This window comes from Curcuma longa, chromosome 1 (genome assembly GCF_044706935.1).
Source record: "Curcuma longa cultivar G26 ecotype Majalengka, Jawa Barat chromosome 1, ITB_CL_G26_1.1, whole genome shotgun sequence".
Lineage (NCBI taxonomy): Eukaryota > Viridiplantae > Streptophyta > Magnoliopsida > Zingiberales > Zingiberaceae > Curcuma > Curcuma longa.
Window position 1 is genome coordinate 11158700 of NC_133861.1, and position 17171 is coordinate 11175870.

General features: G+C 38.3%; 2 protein-coding genes and 1 pseudogene across 5 annotated transcripts; 1 reads left to right on the forward strand and 2 right to left on the reverse strand.

Annotated features, from left to right (window-relative positions):
• The first annotated feature begins 79 nt into the window (after positions 1-79).
• On the forward strand, positions 80-7305 carry LOC141828081 (uncharacterized). 4 transcript variants are annotated; one of them, XM_074715451.1, is made up of 13 exons: positions 80-553; positions 1038-2401; positions 2489-2664; positions 2803-3023; positions 3098-3166; positions 5150-5222; positions 5318-5471; positions 5571-5646; positions 5734-5862; positions 5968-6082; positions 6256-6419; positions 6644-6718; positions 6821-7090. In XM_074715451.1, the coding sequence occupies exons 1-13, from the start codon at positions 131-133 to the stop codon at positions 7007-7009; spliced, it is 3228 nt and encodes a 1075-aa protein (XP_074571552.1). In that variant the 5' UTR covers positions 80-130; the 3' UTR covers positions 7010-7090. The 4 variants fall into 4 exon arrangements, 2 of the variants coding, with proteins under 2 accessions (XP_074571552.1, XP_074571544.1); XM_074715443.1 differs by having other exon boundaries at positions 5571-5862; positions 6821-7305; XR_012601736.1 differs by lacking the exons at positions 6256-6419; positions 6644-6718; positions 6821-7090 and having other exon boundaries at positions 5571-5651; positions 5968-6073.
• Positions 7306-11739: 4434 nt separating this feature from the next.
• On the reverse strand, positions 11740-15035 carry LOC141824109 (uncharacterized; annotated as a pseudogene).
• Positions 15036-15144: 109 nt separating this feature from the next.
• LOC141824119 (uncharacterized) lies at positions 15145-17168 on the reverse strand. Its single transcript, XM_074711357.1, has 2 exons — positions 17081-17168; positions 15145-16090 (listed from the first exon to the last, which is right to left on the reverse strand). Exons 1-2 carry the CDS (start codon positions 17166-17168, stop codon positions 15201-15203), a joined length of 978 nt encoding a protein of 325 aa, XP_074567458.1. The 3' UTR covers positions 15145-15200.
• Between the last annotated feature and the right edge of the window lie 3 nt (positions 17169-17171).

Sequence of the window (17171 nt, forward strand, 5' to 3'; positions counted from 1 at the left end):
TCAATATAAAAAAACGATGGACTCCTTTGATATTTTCGGTACCCACAATTATTTGCTTCTCGTTTCCTATTGCCTTTGCGAAACCCTAACCCTATCCCTCCGTTTCGGTCCCGAAATCGAGATCGCTGCCATGCCCGGAGGGGAGCCGCTTTCCCCTTCGATGCACCAAAGGTCTTCGGACGATCATGGTGCTGAGGTCTCGTCGAAGCGGCGGAAGCACCACCATCATCACCGCCGCCGACACCATCACCGAAGCAGGCAGGGCCATGGTAGCGGTGAAGATGTTCGGGATAGCTCACCCGCTCCCCAAGCGGTGGCGGGTTCTTTCGTTGAGCCGATGACTGTCGACGATGAGCGAGAGCAAGTGGTGGCGGGTTCTTTCGTCGAGCCGATGACTGTCGACGATGAGCGAGAGGAAGGAGAGATTCTTGAGGAGGACGAAGATAGTCCCGAGGTTAATGGCGTGAAGTTCGATGGATTTAAGCTCGGTGGGAGCTCTGACGCTGAATCAGGCGAGATTAACTCTGTCGGTGTTGTTGGTGACACTAATCCGGTCTGTTTTATTGGATTTCGCCTCCTCCATACTTTTTTTAGGGTCTTAATTTCAAAATCAGAATCTCAGTTTTTTTGTTACTCAGTAAGTTAGTGATTTAGCTAGTACTAGTTTGATATATGGATGCTGTTAGTCCAATGAAGTTATGTGGAAAATGAATCTAATTTTTGACTGTCATGATACACATGTATGTAGAATTTTTATCTGCTATGCTTGATCTTTCTAGATTGTCTTCCATCTAAATTGATGTATGTACACAAAATTAGAAACCCTATTTTCCCACTAGAAGTGTAAAAAACTATCCACTCTTTTTGATTCTTACCCCTTTCTTGATACGAAATTTTAGTTACTGGGGAACTTCTTACCCATGTTACAATGATTGCGTATCTTACATGTGAAGTAAAAGAAATCATCCACTGTTACCTTTCTTGCTACCAAATTTTAGTTGTACTACAGGAACTTACCAATGCTGCAATTGTTGCAGATCTTGCATGTGCCAAAAGATACTTCATGCACGCAAAATATGAAGGCACTCGATCACAATCAGGTTGTACATGGAAATGATTTTTCTAGCAGGAGTGACAGAGATCATCTGGAGAGAGCTATGTCAGATGAAGGTACTTTAGCCTTGAAAATTGAGAATGTATCTTTTAGTAACGAGGAGAAAAAAATTGCATTTCAAACAAATGCTAAAAAAAGACAACGAAAATCATCAGAGAATGATGTAAATGACTCAAAAGTTCATGTAAGATCAAGATCTCCTGTTTCTAGAGGACATTCTCATTTAATGAATCATGGAAAAGAGGATGACCTTGAAAAAAGAAATTCTGACAGTGACTCAGGGATGCTTGACTCAAGTGATTATTATGTGGATTCAAGGGATGTTTATGGAAGGCAATCTGATAGGAGCAGATGCATTTCTTCCAAAAGATTGTTGGACAAGCACTGTGAAATTGGAAGATCTCCATTTTCTGAAAGTTTTCATGATGACGGACAACATCAAGATAGGTCTAGGTCCTTTGATCACACAGAGAGGCTATCTTATGAGAAGGTTTCACGACCCTTAGCCAATGGTGATGATCTGGTTGATTCAGGAGGTTCAAGGGATGATTCTGGTAGATATAATAGGTTGGATAATGACATTGCTATTAATCGAGCAAGCAATAATGAACTACCGAATGAAAGAGAGAATAGCATCAGTAGAATACAAGATGACAGGCATGGAAATTGGGACAAAGAAAGGGAGAGGGAAAGAAACAGTAGAGCTGCTAGAGACAGGGATAATGCGGACTCAGATAAAAGGACTCATAGGGAAAGAGAGAGGATTGGCAGTCATAACAGACATGATCGGGAGCACCAGCATGGAAGTCGTGCAAGACATAATGTAAGGGAAAGATCCAGAGGCAGCGCTAGAGACAAAGACAATGTTGAGTTCAAAAAAGTTATTTCAGAAAGGGAGAGTAGTAGTTATAGTAGATATGATAGAAGGGAGGACAATCATGATGTCCGAGACAAGGATAGGAATAGAGAAAGATACAGCATTAGTAAAAGTGAAAGAGTTAGAGATTCCCGTAGTGACCTTAAGAAGGAGAGGCGGGATAGTAGACAGGAAAGAAACATAGTTGATGATCATAGAGATAAGAATCGAGCTCGGGACAGGGAAGTTAATGTGCAGAATGATAGAAATCATGCACAGATAGAAAAAGATAGGGGCGCTAACAGGGATAAGCACATGGAATCTAGACACTCGAGGCATGATGAAGCGCAGCATCACAAGGACAAATCACGGTCTAATGAGGCAGGTTTTCATACTGACCATCTCAAAGAAGACAAGCAAAAGTCTATTAGGTATGGTTTATATAGGGTATATATTGTTGATTGTACATTTTAACTTAATCTTGTTGCCTTTAATGTCTCATATTGTATATATATCAGGGAGGAAGAAGAAGATGACTACCAAGAAAGGATTACACAACAACTTGCCAAGCAGGATGAAGAAGATGCTGACAAGATTAAAGAAGAAAGCAGAAAGAGAAGGCAAGCTATATTGGAAAAATACAGACAACGTCAGCTACAACAGGTGGAATCTTCATCCGATGGCAATGTGAATGGTGATACTCTTTGCTCGTCAACTTCCATATTGCTTGATAATCTGAATAAGACTAATTTATGTGTATACTTTCACGTATCGATTTCTATTCACTGTAACTTTACTTTGGATGATAAGTCCTCATCTTTTTAATTTGAAGCAAATGATAAAGCTACTTCGGATAAGGAGAAGCAACAAGGCCCACAAGCTACAATTCTTGTGGATAAACCTAATGATCATGAGCTCGAAAGTGCAAATGATTTTGGAGATGCATCTGATGGTGACACATCATTTACTGTGAAAAAGTCATCTGTGCAAATTGTAAATCTGGTCGATAAAGCATCGAACACTGCTGGAGAACTTGGGGAGGGTACACCAAAGGTTAGTTTCAGCATAGTTATTTACTGAATGAATTCATTATTAAAGTTGGTTTCTTATCTGTTTATTCTATTTAGAGTGAGAGATCTACAGACATGTTTAGTGATGACATATTTGGAGAATCGCCTGCTGGGGTTAGCAAAATGGTAAACTCTTTGACATTGCTTATTAAGTCTTTTCTGTATGCTGTGCAGTTTTTCAACTTTGGATTTTGATGTGATAGGAATTTTTATACAGTCGCCATTTTGGGTTGTTGGTTTTGGCTGCATTAGTTTTTTTCCTCTTAGCTAACTACTATACGAATAGTGAATTTAGCAAAGTAGTAAATATAGACTAACTTAGATGGAATGAAGGATATACTCAGTCATTGTTTTGGATGATTGATTCAGCTGCATTAGTAGTTTTCTAGCTAGCTATTATATGGATAGCTGCATTTAGCAAAGTAGTAAATATGGACTTAAGTGGAACAGAGGATATAGGTGTTACTAATTTGTCTTAGAGATGATTCCCCTAGTTCATGTGGATCAAGGTTATTGAGGTTCCATGGCTTTAGTGTTCAATGCACGGAGATATAAACTTTGTAGCAGATTTTAGCAATCGGAAAAGGTTGACTGGTACGTGGATTAGTTATTTTGTGGTGGAAGATCATCTACTTTGCAAACAAATATTATGTTATGGTATTTACAAGAACAAATTCCTATAGTTTTAATATTCTAGATAAAAATATATTATATTGGTAATGACTCTTATCTAGTTTCACTTTCTTGCATCTTTTATTGTAGTAACATAGCACCAATGTTTGGGCCTAATAGGAAATAATTAGCAAGGAAAAGTATGGGAAAAGGATGGAGTGGGGAAGGACAGAGCAAGTGAAACTAACAGAAACATTGTTGTCTGAATTTTGCATACTAGTTAGAATGGGAAATGAGGGAAGCAAAAGCTACTAATTCTTTCTCCAAGAGTTCTTCAAATTGAAGGCTCTGTAACTAAATAAAGGAAAACAAAACTATTAATTCTCTCTATAATTTTCTCAATTTTGAGTTTTTTTATGAGAGGTGTAAAATCTTTTCCTTTTTTCCTTATCCACCTCAACAATATATTTTCTCCCCAATAGCAGATTTTTAACTTCTCTTTCCCTTCTGATTCTTCCTCTTGATCCCAAAAAAAGCCTATGGTTTATTGCAATCTGGATTAGTTGTAACCCTATCTATGGGAAGGTTAAGGAATTAAATATATTATTATGAATGTAATGAAGAAAACTAATTTGTTAATAATCTGACATTCAATAAAGCCAACTGGAGTAAAATTTATCTTTTGGACAATTTCATATATGTTTTGAAGAATTATACAAAAAATTTGTATTTCTAAATCCTGTTTTCTTCTATTGCTATTGGGTGGTAATGGTTAGTTGGTACTCCCCTTATTTTTTGTTTATAGGAAAGGGAGAATAGTACATAAATAATTGAAGGATGAAAATAGGGCTGTGATATTGTTCCAAAAATAAAGGAGTAGGAAACATCGATTAAAAAATTGGAATTGACAATAATGGATGGTAACTTACATGTTACACCGTTTAGGAATCAAAACTTCAAACTCTTGAGTTGTGAATGAGTTCTTGTTGTCTATGCATAACAAGGGAATATAGTTTTAAAATGTTAAATTTAGATGATCTCATAGGCCAATTTCTCACGAGTTTAATACTTAAATAAGGGTATGTTACTATAGGACTAGTCTATATATTCTTTGTTTGCTGTAAACCTTATTCCTCAAGGTATTATTTAATAATGTGGTCTATTATTGCCTATCTAAAGATATCTGATTGAGATTGGCGTGATTTAATGAATGCATACTAAGTTAATCCTTGTGATATCCCCTTCAAAATTGCATACAGTGGATTTTATCTTTTATCTTGTTAATGTGCTATATAATCTGTAAATGCTGCCCATGTTAAAATGCACCTGACTTTCATTGATACACTTTTTTTTCTTAGATGAAGCTTTCAGTTTATATGTTCATACATTGTATTTGGAGTAGGTTACAAGGCAATCAACATTGGTTGGTGGAGTTGATAGCAAATGCTAATTAAATTTATCTTCTTATACTAGTATGTGCTTCTTATCTCTTTGTAGGTCAAGGATGAAGGACCACAAATAGATCAAAGTTGTCTTTATGACAATTGGGATGATGCAGAGGGTTATTATAGTAAGTTTGTCCATATTTTGGTCTAGCAATTTTCCTCACAATTGTTCTGTTGAACTTGAGAATTTGCCTTTTCATAAGCTAGTTTCCCTCTTCAGGTTACAGGTTTGGGGAACTGCTTGATGGTCGTTATGAAGTTGTAGCAGCTCATGGAAAGGGTGTTTTCTCCACAGTTGTTCGTGTAAAGGATCTCAAGGCTAGGAAGAGTGATCCTGAAGTAGCTATTAAAATAATACGCAATAATGAAACCATGTAAAATAATAAAACCTTTATATTTAAGTGCAGAAAGTGTTTCCTAAGTTATTTAAATAATTTTCATCTATTTAATATGTGATTTAAAATTTTCTCTAGGTACAAGGCTGGTCAAGATGAACTAGTCATTTTGAAGAAATTGGCGGGAGCTGATCCTGAGGACAAGCGGCATTGTGTTAGGTTTATCTCATCTTTCAAGTATCGGAATCATCTTTGCTTAGTTTTTGAATCTCTTCATATGAACCTTCGTGAGGTTCTAAAGAAATTTGGTCGTAACATTGGACTCAAGCTTACTGCTGTGCGGGCATACGCGAAGCAGCTTTTCATTGCGCTGAAACACCTCCGAAATTGTGGCGTTCTGCATTGTGATATTAAGCCAGATAACATGCTGGTAGCTATTCTTGATTAATTTTTGTTCTCATTTCATTCTGTTTGAGCAAGTGAGACACATTTGCTGATATCTGACCTTATGTGTAAATTTTGATTCTACACTTAGGTAAATGAGGCCAAAAATGTTCTAAAGCTTTGTGATTTTGGCAACGCCATGTTTGCGGGTAAGAATGAGATTACCCCATATCTTGTTAGCCGGTTTTATCGTGCACCAGAAATAAGTAAGTGTTGATTCAAATCATTTCTTTTTGTGTAAATCTTTTCCTTAGACACATTCATTCTGTATATACTGTGCTTATCCTTTTTGGTTCATCAAATTCTTGTATTCGTAAATCTTTCAGATCATCTTGTTATCATGTTATGATTAGCAGACTGATTAGATTCTCTTTTGTAGTTCTTGGATTGCCATATGACCATCCCATGGATATGTGGTCAGTTGGCTGTTGTCTCTATGAACTTTACACAGGAAAAGTTCTCTTTCCTGGGCCATCCAACAATGATATGCTTCGACTTCATATGGAGTTAAAGGGCCCTTTTCCCAAAAAGATGCTTCGCAAGGTCAGAATCAAACAGAGAATTTATTCTCCTGGAGACATTTATGTCTTTGAAATGTCTGATACTGAATTGAAATTATATACTCTGCAATTTGTGCCATACTACATGTCACAAATTTTTGTTTGTTTTTCTTTTGTTTTTCTCAATTGTATCACGTGGAAAGTTCCTCATTCTACTCTAGTACTTTTTTGTGCCTCTGGATAATGTTTAAATTTCATTTTCTGCAGGGTGCCTTCACAGATCAGCATTTTGATCAAGATTTGAACTTTCATGCCACTGAGGAGGATCCAGTTACAAAGAAGGTTTGTATTATTATTCTTTTGTCTTTTTTTTTAACACCATTGTTTTTATATTCTTAGAATGATTTTGGACATACTTTTAACATCTTTCTCTCTTGTGGACAGCCTATTAAGAGACTACTGTTCAACATTAAGCCAAAGGACATTGGTGCCCTCATATCGAGTTTTCCTGGCGAGGATCCAAAATTGTCATCAAGTTTTAAGGATCTTTTAGATCGAATATTTGTATTGGACCCTGAAAAGAGGATGACAGTATCTCAAGCTTTGAGTCATCCATTTATCACGGGCAAGTGAACTATGGTGCTGATTTATTCTGACTGTCAAAATGCTGTTCACATCTACCTTGTGAGCTAAATTTTTTCCCCACCCATCTAATTCTTGGGCATTTATTTGTGTTTTCACTTGGCTGGAGCATCATGGATCATGTTAATGAGGAGTCGAAGAGATCAATGGTTTGAATGCCTTCTCACATGGGAGTTCTTATCATTGGGATGTTAATCTGTTTCTTGTAAGATAACTTGCTGAAGGCATTTTCTTTGTAAATTATTCTTGTTCGTTGCTTTTGGAGATATAGAACTGACTATTTTTTTGTTGCTGCTGTCTGATTCAGCCTGCTTGGCAGTATTGAAATATGTGAATCCTTGTTCATAGTTCAGTTCTTTTTGAAAATACAAGTAATTTTGGCATAAGATCACAGAGAAATTTCATCTTTATCATGTCAGACATAAATGTGCTCAACTTGAAATACATTGTGAAAAAATTATCATTAAACTGTTTAAGTTGATGGATTATTTGGCCTCAAAATTTGGACTGCTGTATTACTTGAGTTACAACTTCTGCAAAATCTGTTCTTTTACAATAAACTTTCGGGAATTAAGCATCTAATTCTCTCTTTTGTTCTATCAGGGCTATTTACTATCAGCACTCTTTTAGGTGCTAAGAAGGCAACCAAAGAAGGTAGCATGTTTAGTTTGATGGGCAGCTTAATATGCTTATGAATGATTTTGGACGGGAGAGTCTTTTGATCTGTAGATATTACAGTTCTCTAGTGAAAGATAGTCTTTGGGTTTGAACCTAGATTATGTATCTCTTGTGAAATTTAGTATCTATGGCCGTTGATTTTAAAGATTTGATTTGACAGTTTCTTATTCTTCTGCTAATTTAATTCTGTCATGTAGTATCTTCAGCATCAAAATGATCTCGATTTATGTATTATTTATGCTATATTTTATATTATATTCTTTATTTCTCACTAGCACTGGTAATTTTCATCTCTGTTTTACTCATGATATATATTTTGTTTATATTTTCTGTACCCATGGCTATATGGACTGGATTTTTTTTTCAATTGGTTTAGAAAATAGATATCTACATCTGCTTATTATATATGTATCCAAATCCAAGCTCTTCAATTCTGACTTTTTGTTCTTTGGCATTCTGGAGACTTTAGATTGGAGCAGCTGGATCTTTTGCTAGTGCTGTTAAATCAATATGGTAATATCTACTTATCTTTTGTTTTCATTTTTTTGCTGAATTTGGTTATCTAATACGTATTAGCGTATTGCTTGAATCATTTTCATTTAAAATTTAGCTACAATTACCAGATACCTGATTGTGTGGCTGGCTTTCTAGCAACTTAGTGAACTCCTTGACCACGTCTGATCAACTTTATCTAACTCACTTTCTAATAAGTTGTTTAGAATATTGGGACCAGATAAGATATCTGATAAATGTATAGGGGTTAGTAGATCCTTATCTTAAACTTTATGTTACATTGCAAATGCATGGTTCAGTGTCTAAATACCTCTAATTTATTTTCTTAAAATACCAGACTGTAAGGATTAAGGTATAGGTCAGATTTGTATGTTCTTCTTAATACCTTCCTTTCTAACTAAGCACAAGTATCTGAGCAACCAATTATTATGTGTTTTAATGTAAGGAGCTCTTCAAAGATGGTTCAACTACATTTGGGATCATTCTGAATCAACTTTTTTTTTTTTTAATTCCATGATTGATGGGTCTTTTTTTATTATTTTGTTGGGCATTGTATTCAATTCTCATTTCAACCTATCTTTAATTCCTGATATCATCTACTTAGATTACTAGTGCTTGCTTTTTATCACATAAGTAGCTATGTTTTTTGGACCATAAGCCCAAGTCGGTCTGGAGTTTAAATGCAGGTGGTACGTTGAAGTATTTGACTTGACTTTCTAAAAAACGTTTGCAGGTGATCGATAGGTGTATTAGGTTTGTGTTGGTATTTGAGTCTGTGTTTGATAAGGGCACCAAGTGAATAATCCAAATATCATTATGACGCAAAGTTTGTAGTCACCAGCTTGCATTCTGACAACAGTTGCTTTTTTTAACTGCTAGCTAATTCCTTTGGTCGACGTCTTGTTCTTGCATTACTATCATGAGCAGGATACCCTCATATTTTGATTTCATAGGTCAATGCCCAATACATTAATGTGTGTTACCTTATTGAATATTTGGTGAATTTAGTTATTGGTAAAGTTGTCGTGCCCTAATTTTTGTGTGTTATTATTAAACTCTGCCTCCAGAAATTAAGTTCGTTGTATAATGGTTCGCCTTAATAGATGGATGGTGCAGGCAGGATTTTTGGAGACGGTAATAAATTGTCTAGGTTCAACCTTCTACTAGTTTTCAGCCTGTTTTGCATGGATAAAATAGTTAAAATGTGTTAAGACACATGTCGATGAAGTCCTACACAATTTTATCGCTGCTGCTTGTATATGAAGTCGTTTGTTTTTTTTTTCTTTTTCTTTTTCATTTTCCTTTTTATTTCTATTTTTATTTTTAGAAAAGGAAGCCTTTAATATTATGATATATTGCCTTTGCGAATGCGAGGTAGAGGGTAGCACAAATAACCAGTGATTAAGAATATTCTTGTAGCATCAATTTGGCCTCACATTGTGCTGCAGTATGCTCATTGCATAATTGATAAGCTTAATTATGGTTCTGGTAATTTTGAGCATATTTATTACAACACGAAATGTTTGGTTTGGTTGGCATGTGCCTGGCAACTAAAGCTCTTCAAGATTATAAAGAGGGTGATTACGGCATGCCCAAACTGAAATTCTGTCAGAACTCAAATTTCAACCCCAACGATAGCGCTTTTTGATTTCAAAAAAGACCATAACAATTTTGATTATGTTTAATTATCTTGTCACAAAGCCTACGTTGTACACAATACACTTGTGAATTTTGATTATGTTTAAATATCTTTAGAGGATCACAAAGCCTACGTTATACACGATAAACTTGTGAAAAAAATTAACTCATTTTCATTATTGACATGGCATTTTACTTGTTAAACACTAATAATTATTTCAATTCTATTTCATTCACTGATTTATTTTATTCCACGAATACATTAAGGAATAATTATTGCATGCTTGTGTAGAACCTTTTTCTTATCGGATGATAATCCATCCCTTTTGTGCAATTGGATAGACTGGGGAAAAAAAGGGCAGTATGGTTGAATGATGAAATTAAATTATCGATTCAGATAGTTGTCTTATTAAAAGATTAATTTAAATTATTAATTAACCCCTTGAAACGATACAGTTTAATTATACGCGCTCATGAATTGTTAAAGTAGAATGCTTTAGTATTATCATTGATGGAAATTTTATCCGAACGTTGATTACTAAATTATTAATTTAATCAGCTGAAATTAAGTTATTTCGTTAATAATGGTATTAGAAACAAAATGTCAGCATGATAACGAGTCGGCAAGATTGGAAAAAAGCAGAGGTGCAGGCCAGCACTGCAATGAATCTCCATCAATTCAATTATAAAAACACGCAAATGTGGTCTGTGCGTAGAGAAATGTTGTATTTTAGTTTGTTTTTTCCCAAAAAAAAAGCGTCGCCCCCGCACTCTATTTTATCGTGTGGCTACATCCAACAAACAAACCAGAATAACAAAGAATCTAATTGCTTTTAAGGACTAATTGCCAACGTGCCGTCGAGTAATCAATAAAACAAAGAATCTAATACACTGGTATTCTACCATCTGACATGCTTAATTCATTTCTAATTATTGTGTATCTGCGCAAATTGATTAACAAGACTCATTTGCAGGCTTGAGTTGGATTTAATAACAGAGAATAACGACAATTAAATGCCCCATATTTGCAGCAAAAAAACAAAAGAAGTTATAAGCCTTGGCAAATATGGAGTTTGTGTTATTTTGGTCGGAAGCTGACTAACGAAAAAATGATAGCAAATACAATTATATGTCAATCACTCAACTGTGATAGGATAATTGGAGCTTAATCCTAAACCATTTGTATCTTTGGAGCCAGTTGATTTTTAGTCTGAGAAGAGCTTTGACAAAATTGTGTGGAAACCATTCTTGAGCATGAACCAGTTCGCACGTAGAACCCAAATTAGCTCAGCAATGGGGCTACACAAAATAACTCAGTGAAAACGGGCTACGTTGAGTTCAGCACAATCAAGAGAACAGCAAAGCTATTGCATTGAAAAATTGGTGCATTGAACAATTGGGTGGAAGCCACCAAATGAACAAGTTTCTTCCATCTTCCATATATGGCAAATAAACATTCTTCCATCTTCCATTGCATATTCCTGTTGTCATTGGCTTAATCTTGAAGTCCAGATGGTACCAGCAAGAAACGGTACCATTTTCATTTTCTGTTGTTGATGTGGTGCAGATAAGAGGATTAGAAAATGACTAGAAACGGATTTGTGTCTTTCAAAAGGATTACTAAGCACAACATTGATACTGAAACTACTGAGAACTATGATTTATTAAGTATTGCATATTATTGGAATACGGACAAGTATGAAGGACAGGTAATATTTTCAAACAATTTGTGAATGAAGCGCCAGGATTGTATTCTTTGAAAAAAATTTAGACTACTAACCTATTAGATGTGCTAGTAAACAACACAGTCGAGGAAAAATTATTGCACCTCAGCCATAGGGATCCACCATAGTAAACACGTCCCTTCATTCAATTCCACTTCAAATTGAGCCTTCGATTTCAATTTCATTGATATAGAAAAATAAATTCCAATCTATCCCCTGAAGAAATCAGACATGATTTCTTGAGCAATTCATCCAAGAAAGGACTTGAGGAGCCACAGAATAGGTTCACCAGAAATAGAAAAATAGAACCACAAAATATTAGCTAAAGATTGACACATATTATGGATAAAACAGAACTTGTTGATAAAATGAAATTTTTCTGATTATTTAGTTGGCCATATGAATAATATAAAGTCATTTATATGTAACTAAAAATGAAGATCCATGATACATAATTGAAACTGAAGATCCATGATAAGCAAGAACAACAATGGATCAATGAACAGAATAATTATGACATGGTACAATCAGATAAACAAACATTATCTTTGAAAGAAAAGCCGTTTGGGAAGGTAAAATAAGAGAATTATTTAAACAGCAATTTACTTTGAAGAAAGACAGTTGTCTATTAAAACTATTGTGCAAAATTTTTTTCACGTACCTCAACCTATTGGGAACTCCCTCATACTTATTAAAGTGTTCAATCAAGTTTTAAGCCGATTGAAGTTGATACAAGACTTGAGTTTTCTGCTCTCATCTTTTCTACAGCAGCAAGCATCAAGGAGAAGCATTTGGCTGAAAAAGTTATCCAGGACCTTTGGTTATTCTCTTCTGCTGCTTAATAAATCCATCCATCAAAGTGATATAAACTGAATTATCGACAGGTACACCTTTCTTATTCATCTCTTCTAGAACAAGCTTAGCTTCTTTGAACTCCCCATTGTCGCATAGCTCATTAATGCGTTCCGAGTAGGTGGAAGAGCTAATATCTTCTGAATCCACTTGTGAAGCATCAGACAACTCATTTTGTTCCGTGTTTGTCTCTGATAAAGTTGGGATTTCTGATGACCCTGGCAAAATCAACTGCTCAGGCAATTTTCCCATCTCAACCATCTTAGACAGCATGTTCTGTACTTCTTCTGATCTTCCTGCCTCAGACAGTGCGTGTTGGATTAAACTGTAAGAATAGGCATCAGGTTTCAGACCCTTATCCTCCATGCCACCAAAAAGTTCCAGTGCAGCATCAACTTTACCCTCCTTGCAAAGTCCTTTTATCAGAGTATTATATGCAATTACATCCACCACTTTCCCTTTTGAAACCCACGCCTTGAACAAATTAAGAGCCTTATCAACCTTAGCATCATTACACAAACCATTCATAAGAATGCTACATGTAACTACATCTGGGTTGAATGATTTCTCCACCATCTTATTATGAAACTGGAAAGCTTGCTCCAAATCACCCTCTTTACAGAGTCCGTGAATTATTGTATTGTATGTAGTCTCATCTGGCACCAGTCCCTTCTCCGTAAGCTCATCTAACTTCTTAATTGCTTCCGCTGTTCTATCTGACCTGCACAATCCACTGATAACAGAATTATATGTTGTGACTTGGGGCAAAATCTTTTTCTCATTCATCTCATCCCATAGTTTCATTGCTTCATCAGGATTCCCGTCCTTAAAATAGGCATCGATAATGGTACCATAGCTAACTTCATCAGGCACAAAACCCTGCTTTGGTGGGCTACGAAGCATATTGCATGCCTCATCAAACCTCTTCAATTTACAGAGATTGTAAAGGACAGTATTTAGAGTGAAAGTGTCCATCTTAAGACCTCTTTCAACCATTTCATTCATCAACTCGAAAGCTTTTCCCTCCTCCCCTGCTTTGCAGTAACCACTGATCAAAGTATTGTAGGTGATGGGATCTGGTATCACTCCCTCCTCCATCTTTCTCAGTGACTCAACGGCCTCCGCCATCTTTCCCTCCCGGCACAATCCTTTGACAATAATGTTATGTGTGATCAAGCTTGGTTTCACGCCCTTTTGCCTCATCTCTCCAAAAACAAGGAACGCATCGAAGCTCCTGCTATATTGGAAGCACCCATTGATAAGTGTATTATAGGTGACAACGTCAAGGGGGGGGGGGGGGGGGTGAGTGAAGTCTCTCCATCTCATCCTTCAAACGGAAGGCTTCGTCAATGCGGCCATCACAGCACAGTCCAGCAACAAGCATGTTATAGGTCCAAATGTCTGGAGGGATATTGGACTCCGTCATTGCTTCAATGGCTTTTCTAGCCTCTTTCAGCCACCCCTGGCGACAGTAGGCAGCAATTATCGTATTATAGGTGGACCGATTTTGGGGGATATCCTTTGTTTTCATTTCAGCGAGCAGATCTCGTGCGTCCTTCAGCATGCCCCTCTTGCAATAGCCGTCGAGGATGGTGTTATAGGTGATGGTGTCGGGGTGCACGCCATACCCGGCCATTCTGGACAGCAGGGAGTGTGCGTCAATAAATTGGGCACGGGCGCAGAAACCGTAAATGAGGATGTTGAAGGTGTTGATATTGGGGGAGACGCCGAATGAAATCATCTCCTGGAACAGAGAAAACGGGACGGAGGGTGAGGTGGTGGGGGAGTGGACGAAGGCGGAGAGGAGAGCATTGGAGGTTATTAGGGAGGGACGGAGGCGAAGGCGGCGCATCATCTGGAAAATCTGGTTGGCGAGGTCAGGTTGGCGGAGTTGCGCATAGGAGGAGACGGCGATGTCGAGCACGGACTTTGGCAGCTTCGGGTGGCGACCAAGGAGATGAAGGTGGAGGAGACGGCGGCGGTCGAGGGGGATGAAGGAGAGAAGCAGCGACTTGACGTCGCTGAACTTGTTGAACCGGACAAGCAAAGGAAGGAGGGCAACGAGGGAAGGTAGAAGCTTCTCGGCGTTGGAATTGTCGGGGGGAAAGGTAAAGCGGCTTTGGATGAGTCGATAGAAGGCGAGAAGGGGAGCAGGGGACGAAAACGAGAGGGAGGATGCCGCAGTAGAAAGGATGGACGCCGCGAGCGGAGGGGAGACGCGGGGCAGGAAAGGGGCGAGGGACTCTTCGAGCGGAGGAGCGGAGGGTGTCCCGGAGGCGAGGAGGACGGAAGCGACGTTCTTGACTAGGTTTTCGGCGGCGGGATCCTCCGGCGAAGGAGGGATCGTCGGAGCATTAGAATGAGCCTCCAGCCTCGCGTTTAGGGTTCGGGGATTTCGCGGCGGAACAGAAGGAGGCGGAGGCGGAGGGCGGAGGCGGAGAGCGTGGCGACGACGTAGCCTTGCAAGGCCCGATTGGTTTATAGTTAGAAACAAGGGAAATTCGTAAGTGGGCTTTTAGTGGGCTGGAAATGGACCATAACTGGAATCTTCTCGTGCTTCGTCCTAAACTTTACGTGATATTATAAATGTAAAGATTGAGATACAAAAGCATCTGAAGATCAATCAATCAGGCAGAAACTATGGCAGAATGGACGAAAAGTAGATTAAGATCTCCCTGATTGAAACAAATGTAAAAATGTGCTAACAATTAAGATGCATTTATATACAAATAGCAATAAAGCAATCAAATTCTTACAACTCCACATTAGGAGATGAATCATCTTTCCTCATTTCTCCAGCCTTCTGGCAATCGCCATCGTCTGTGCCAATATATCGACACCTTCGGCCAATGAGGAAACCCAAAATTGTAGTCTAAGGGTTCATCAGCCAATCCTCCGATGGTCAGAGGCAACCATACGTACCTTGAATCTTTAAGCTCAGAAGGGTTCCATCGGTCTGCCATAAAAATGAATGTACCAGGCAAGCCTCGCAAAGGTAGTACAAAGGTGCCCTGTGCAAAAAATGTGGTCGACCTTAGGACTCTGTTCCCTCCAACACAAGGACTTCCCATCGTCTCCCACGGGCCCATGATCGACTCAGCTGCGTGAGCTAGTGCCTTGTTAGGAGCCCACCCTGAACAACCAGAAGTGATCATATAGTAGATTCCTTGGTGCTTGAACAAGGTAGGAGCCTCTCGATGTCGTCCGACTAAAATTCGCCTCATGAACCCAGCCACATTGAGGTAGTCATCTGTTAAGGGACCAACATGGAGCTCACTGTTGTCGTTGGATGAGTAGATGATGTATGCTTCTCCATTGTCGTCCTTGAAGATGGTCATGTCCCTACTGTCACAGTTATGAGGTCGCATGCTATACAGATATGTAAAAGGTCCTCTTGCAGAGTCACTGACAGCCACCCCAACTGAGGCTTTAGTGTAATTGACGTCGTCGATGTGCATCCACATGACATACTTATCAGTTTTATCATTGTAGATAACTTTAGGGCGCTCGAGGACATTAAACTTGTGAAGATCATGGGAGACATTGGTTTCCTCTCCTGGTAGAACAATCCCTTCGTTGGTCCATGTCCACAAGTCTTTTGAGGAATAGCAGTTGACTCCAATAATATCGACCTGGAAAAAATATGTAATTGAGCAAGTCCATTTTTCTCAAGGGATAACAGAACGAAATTTCAGAATCCATGGAACAAGTATTTTACAAAAATGAATTAATTATCCACGAATTAGGAAAGTATGTTTAAGTTTCATAGATAGAAGAAAGGCACATGGACAGGAATATGAAATATAAAGAGTAATTCATCACCCATAAACATTTTTGGACAAAGTAATATAAAGACCAAGGGTGTAATTCACCATCTCTAATTGTTAGAGGAATATGGTAACGATACATGGAATTCTTAAAATTATAGAGATGGATAATGACATGGATATGACGACCCGGCCCTTGGGCGGCCCAATTGGCGGGGCCGGCCTTGGGGCGGCCCAAACTAGGCTCCTTGGCGACCCTTATGTCGTCAATCGACGACCCTCGGCCGTGTCGTTACTCACTAGGACTTTCCACCCCATATTTGCTCCCCAGGATTCAAACTCTAGACCTCCGACTAGAAGGGACTAGGCTCACGAATCTGGTAGCCAAGTGAGCGCGGCTACCAGGATTCATAAAGTCTCAGTACTTATCCTCAGGTCTAGAGTTCGAATCCTGAACTGCAAAAATCCACTGGCCAGGGGTGGAAAGCCCTAGTGAGTGGCGACACGGCCGAGGGGTCGTCGATTGACGACGTAGGGGTCGCCCCGCGGGCCATGACTTGGGCCGCCCACGCCGGACCAGCCGATTGGGCCGCAGCTGGGCCGCCCAAGGGGCCAAGGGACCGGGTCGTTACAGTTTAAGTTTCATAGATAGAAGAAAGGCACATCGACAGGAATATGACATATAAAGAGTAATTCATCACCCATAAAACATTTTTGGACAAAGTAATATAAAGACCAAGGGTGTAATTCACCATACCTCTAATTGTTTAGAGGAATATGGTAACGATACATGGAATTCTTAAAATTATAGAGATGGATAATGACATGGATATGACGATTGTGGACTTCAAGTTACATACAGATTTAGAGACACTCAAAATTTGTTTAACCTGTTGAAAAATGAGAATGAAGAATCATATCACGGTAAACTATGGTACAAGCAATATCAAGTTTTAGAACCCCTATATTATTAGCCATTTC

Bases quoted from the DNA above. Each gene is read 5' to 3' on its own strand.
- LOC141828081 (XM_074715443.1), top strand. From the start codon at position 131: ATGCCCGGAGGGGAGCCGCTTTCCCCTTCGATGCACCAAAGGTCTTCG. The intron at 3,024-3,097 runs GTTAGTTTCAGC...TATTCTATTTAG, and splicing joins TTGGGGAGGGTACACCAAAG to AGTGAGAGATCTACAGACAT. The intron at 5,863-5,967 runs GTAGCTATTCTT...TTCTACACTTAG, and splicing joins TTAAGCCAGATAACATGCTG to GTAAATGAGGCCAAAAATGT.
- LOC141824119 (XM_074711357.1), bottom strand. From the start codon at position 17,168: ATGGCTAATAATATAGGGGTTCTAAAACTTGATATTGCTTGTACCATA. The intron at 16,091-17,080 runs GTTAAACAAATT...TTATCCCTTGAG, and splicing joins TCATTCTCATTTTTCAACAG to AAAAATGGACTTGCTCAATT.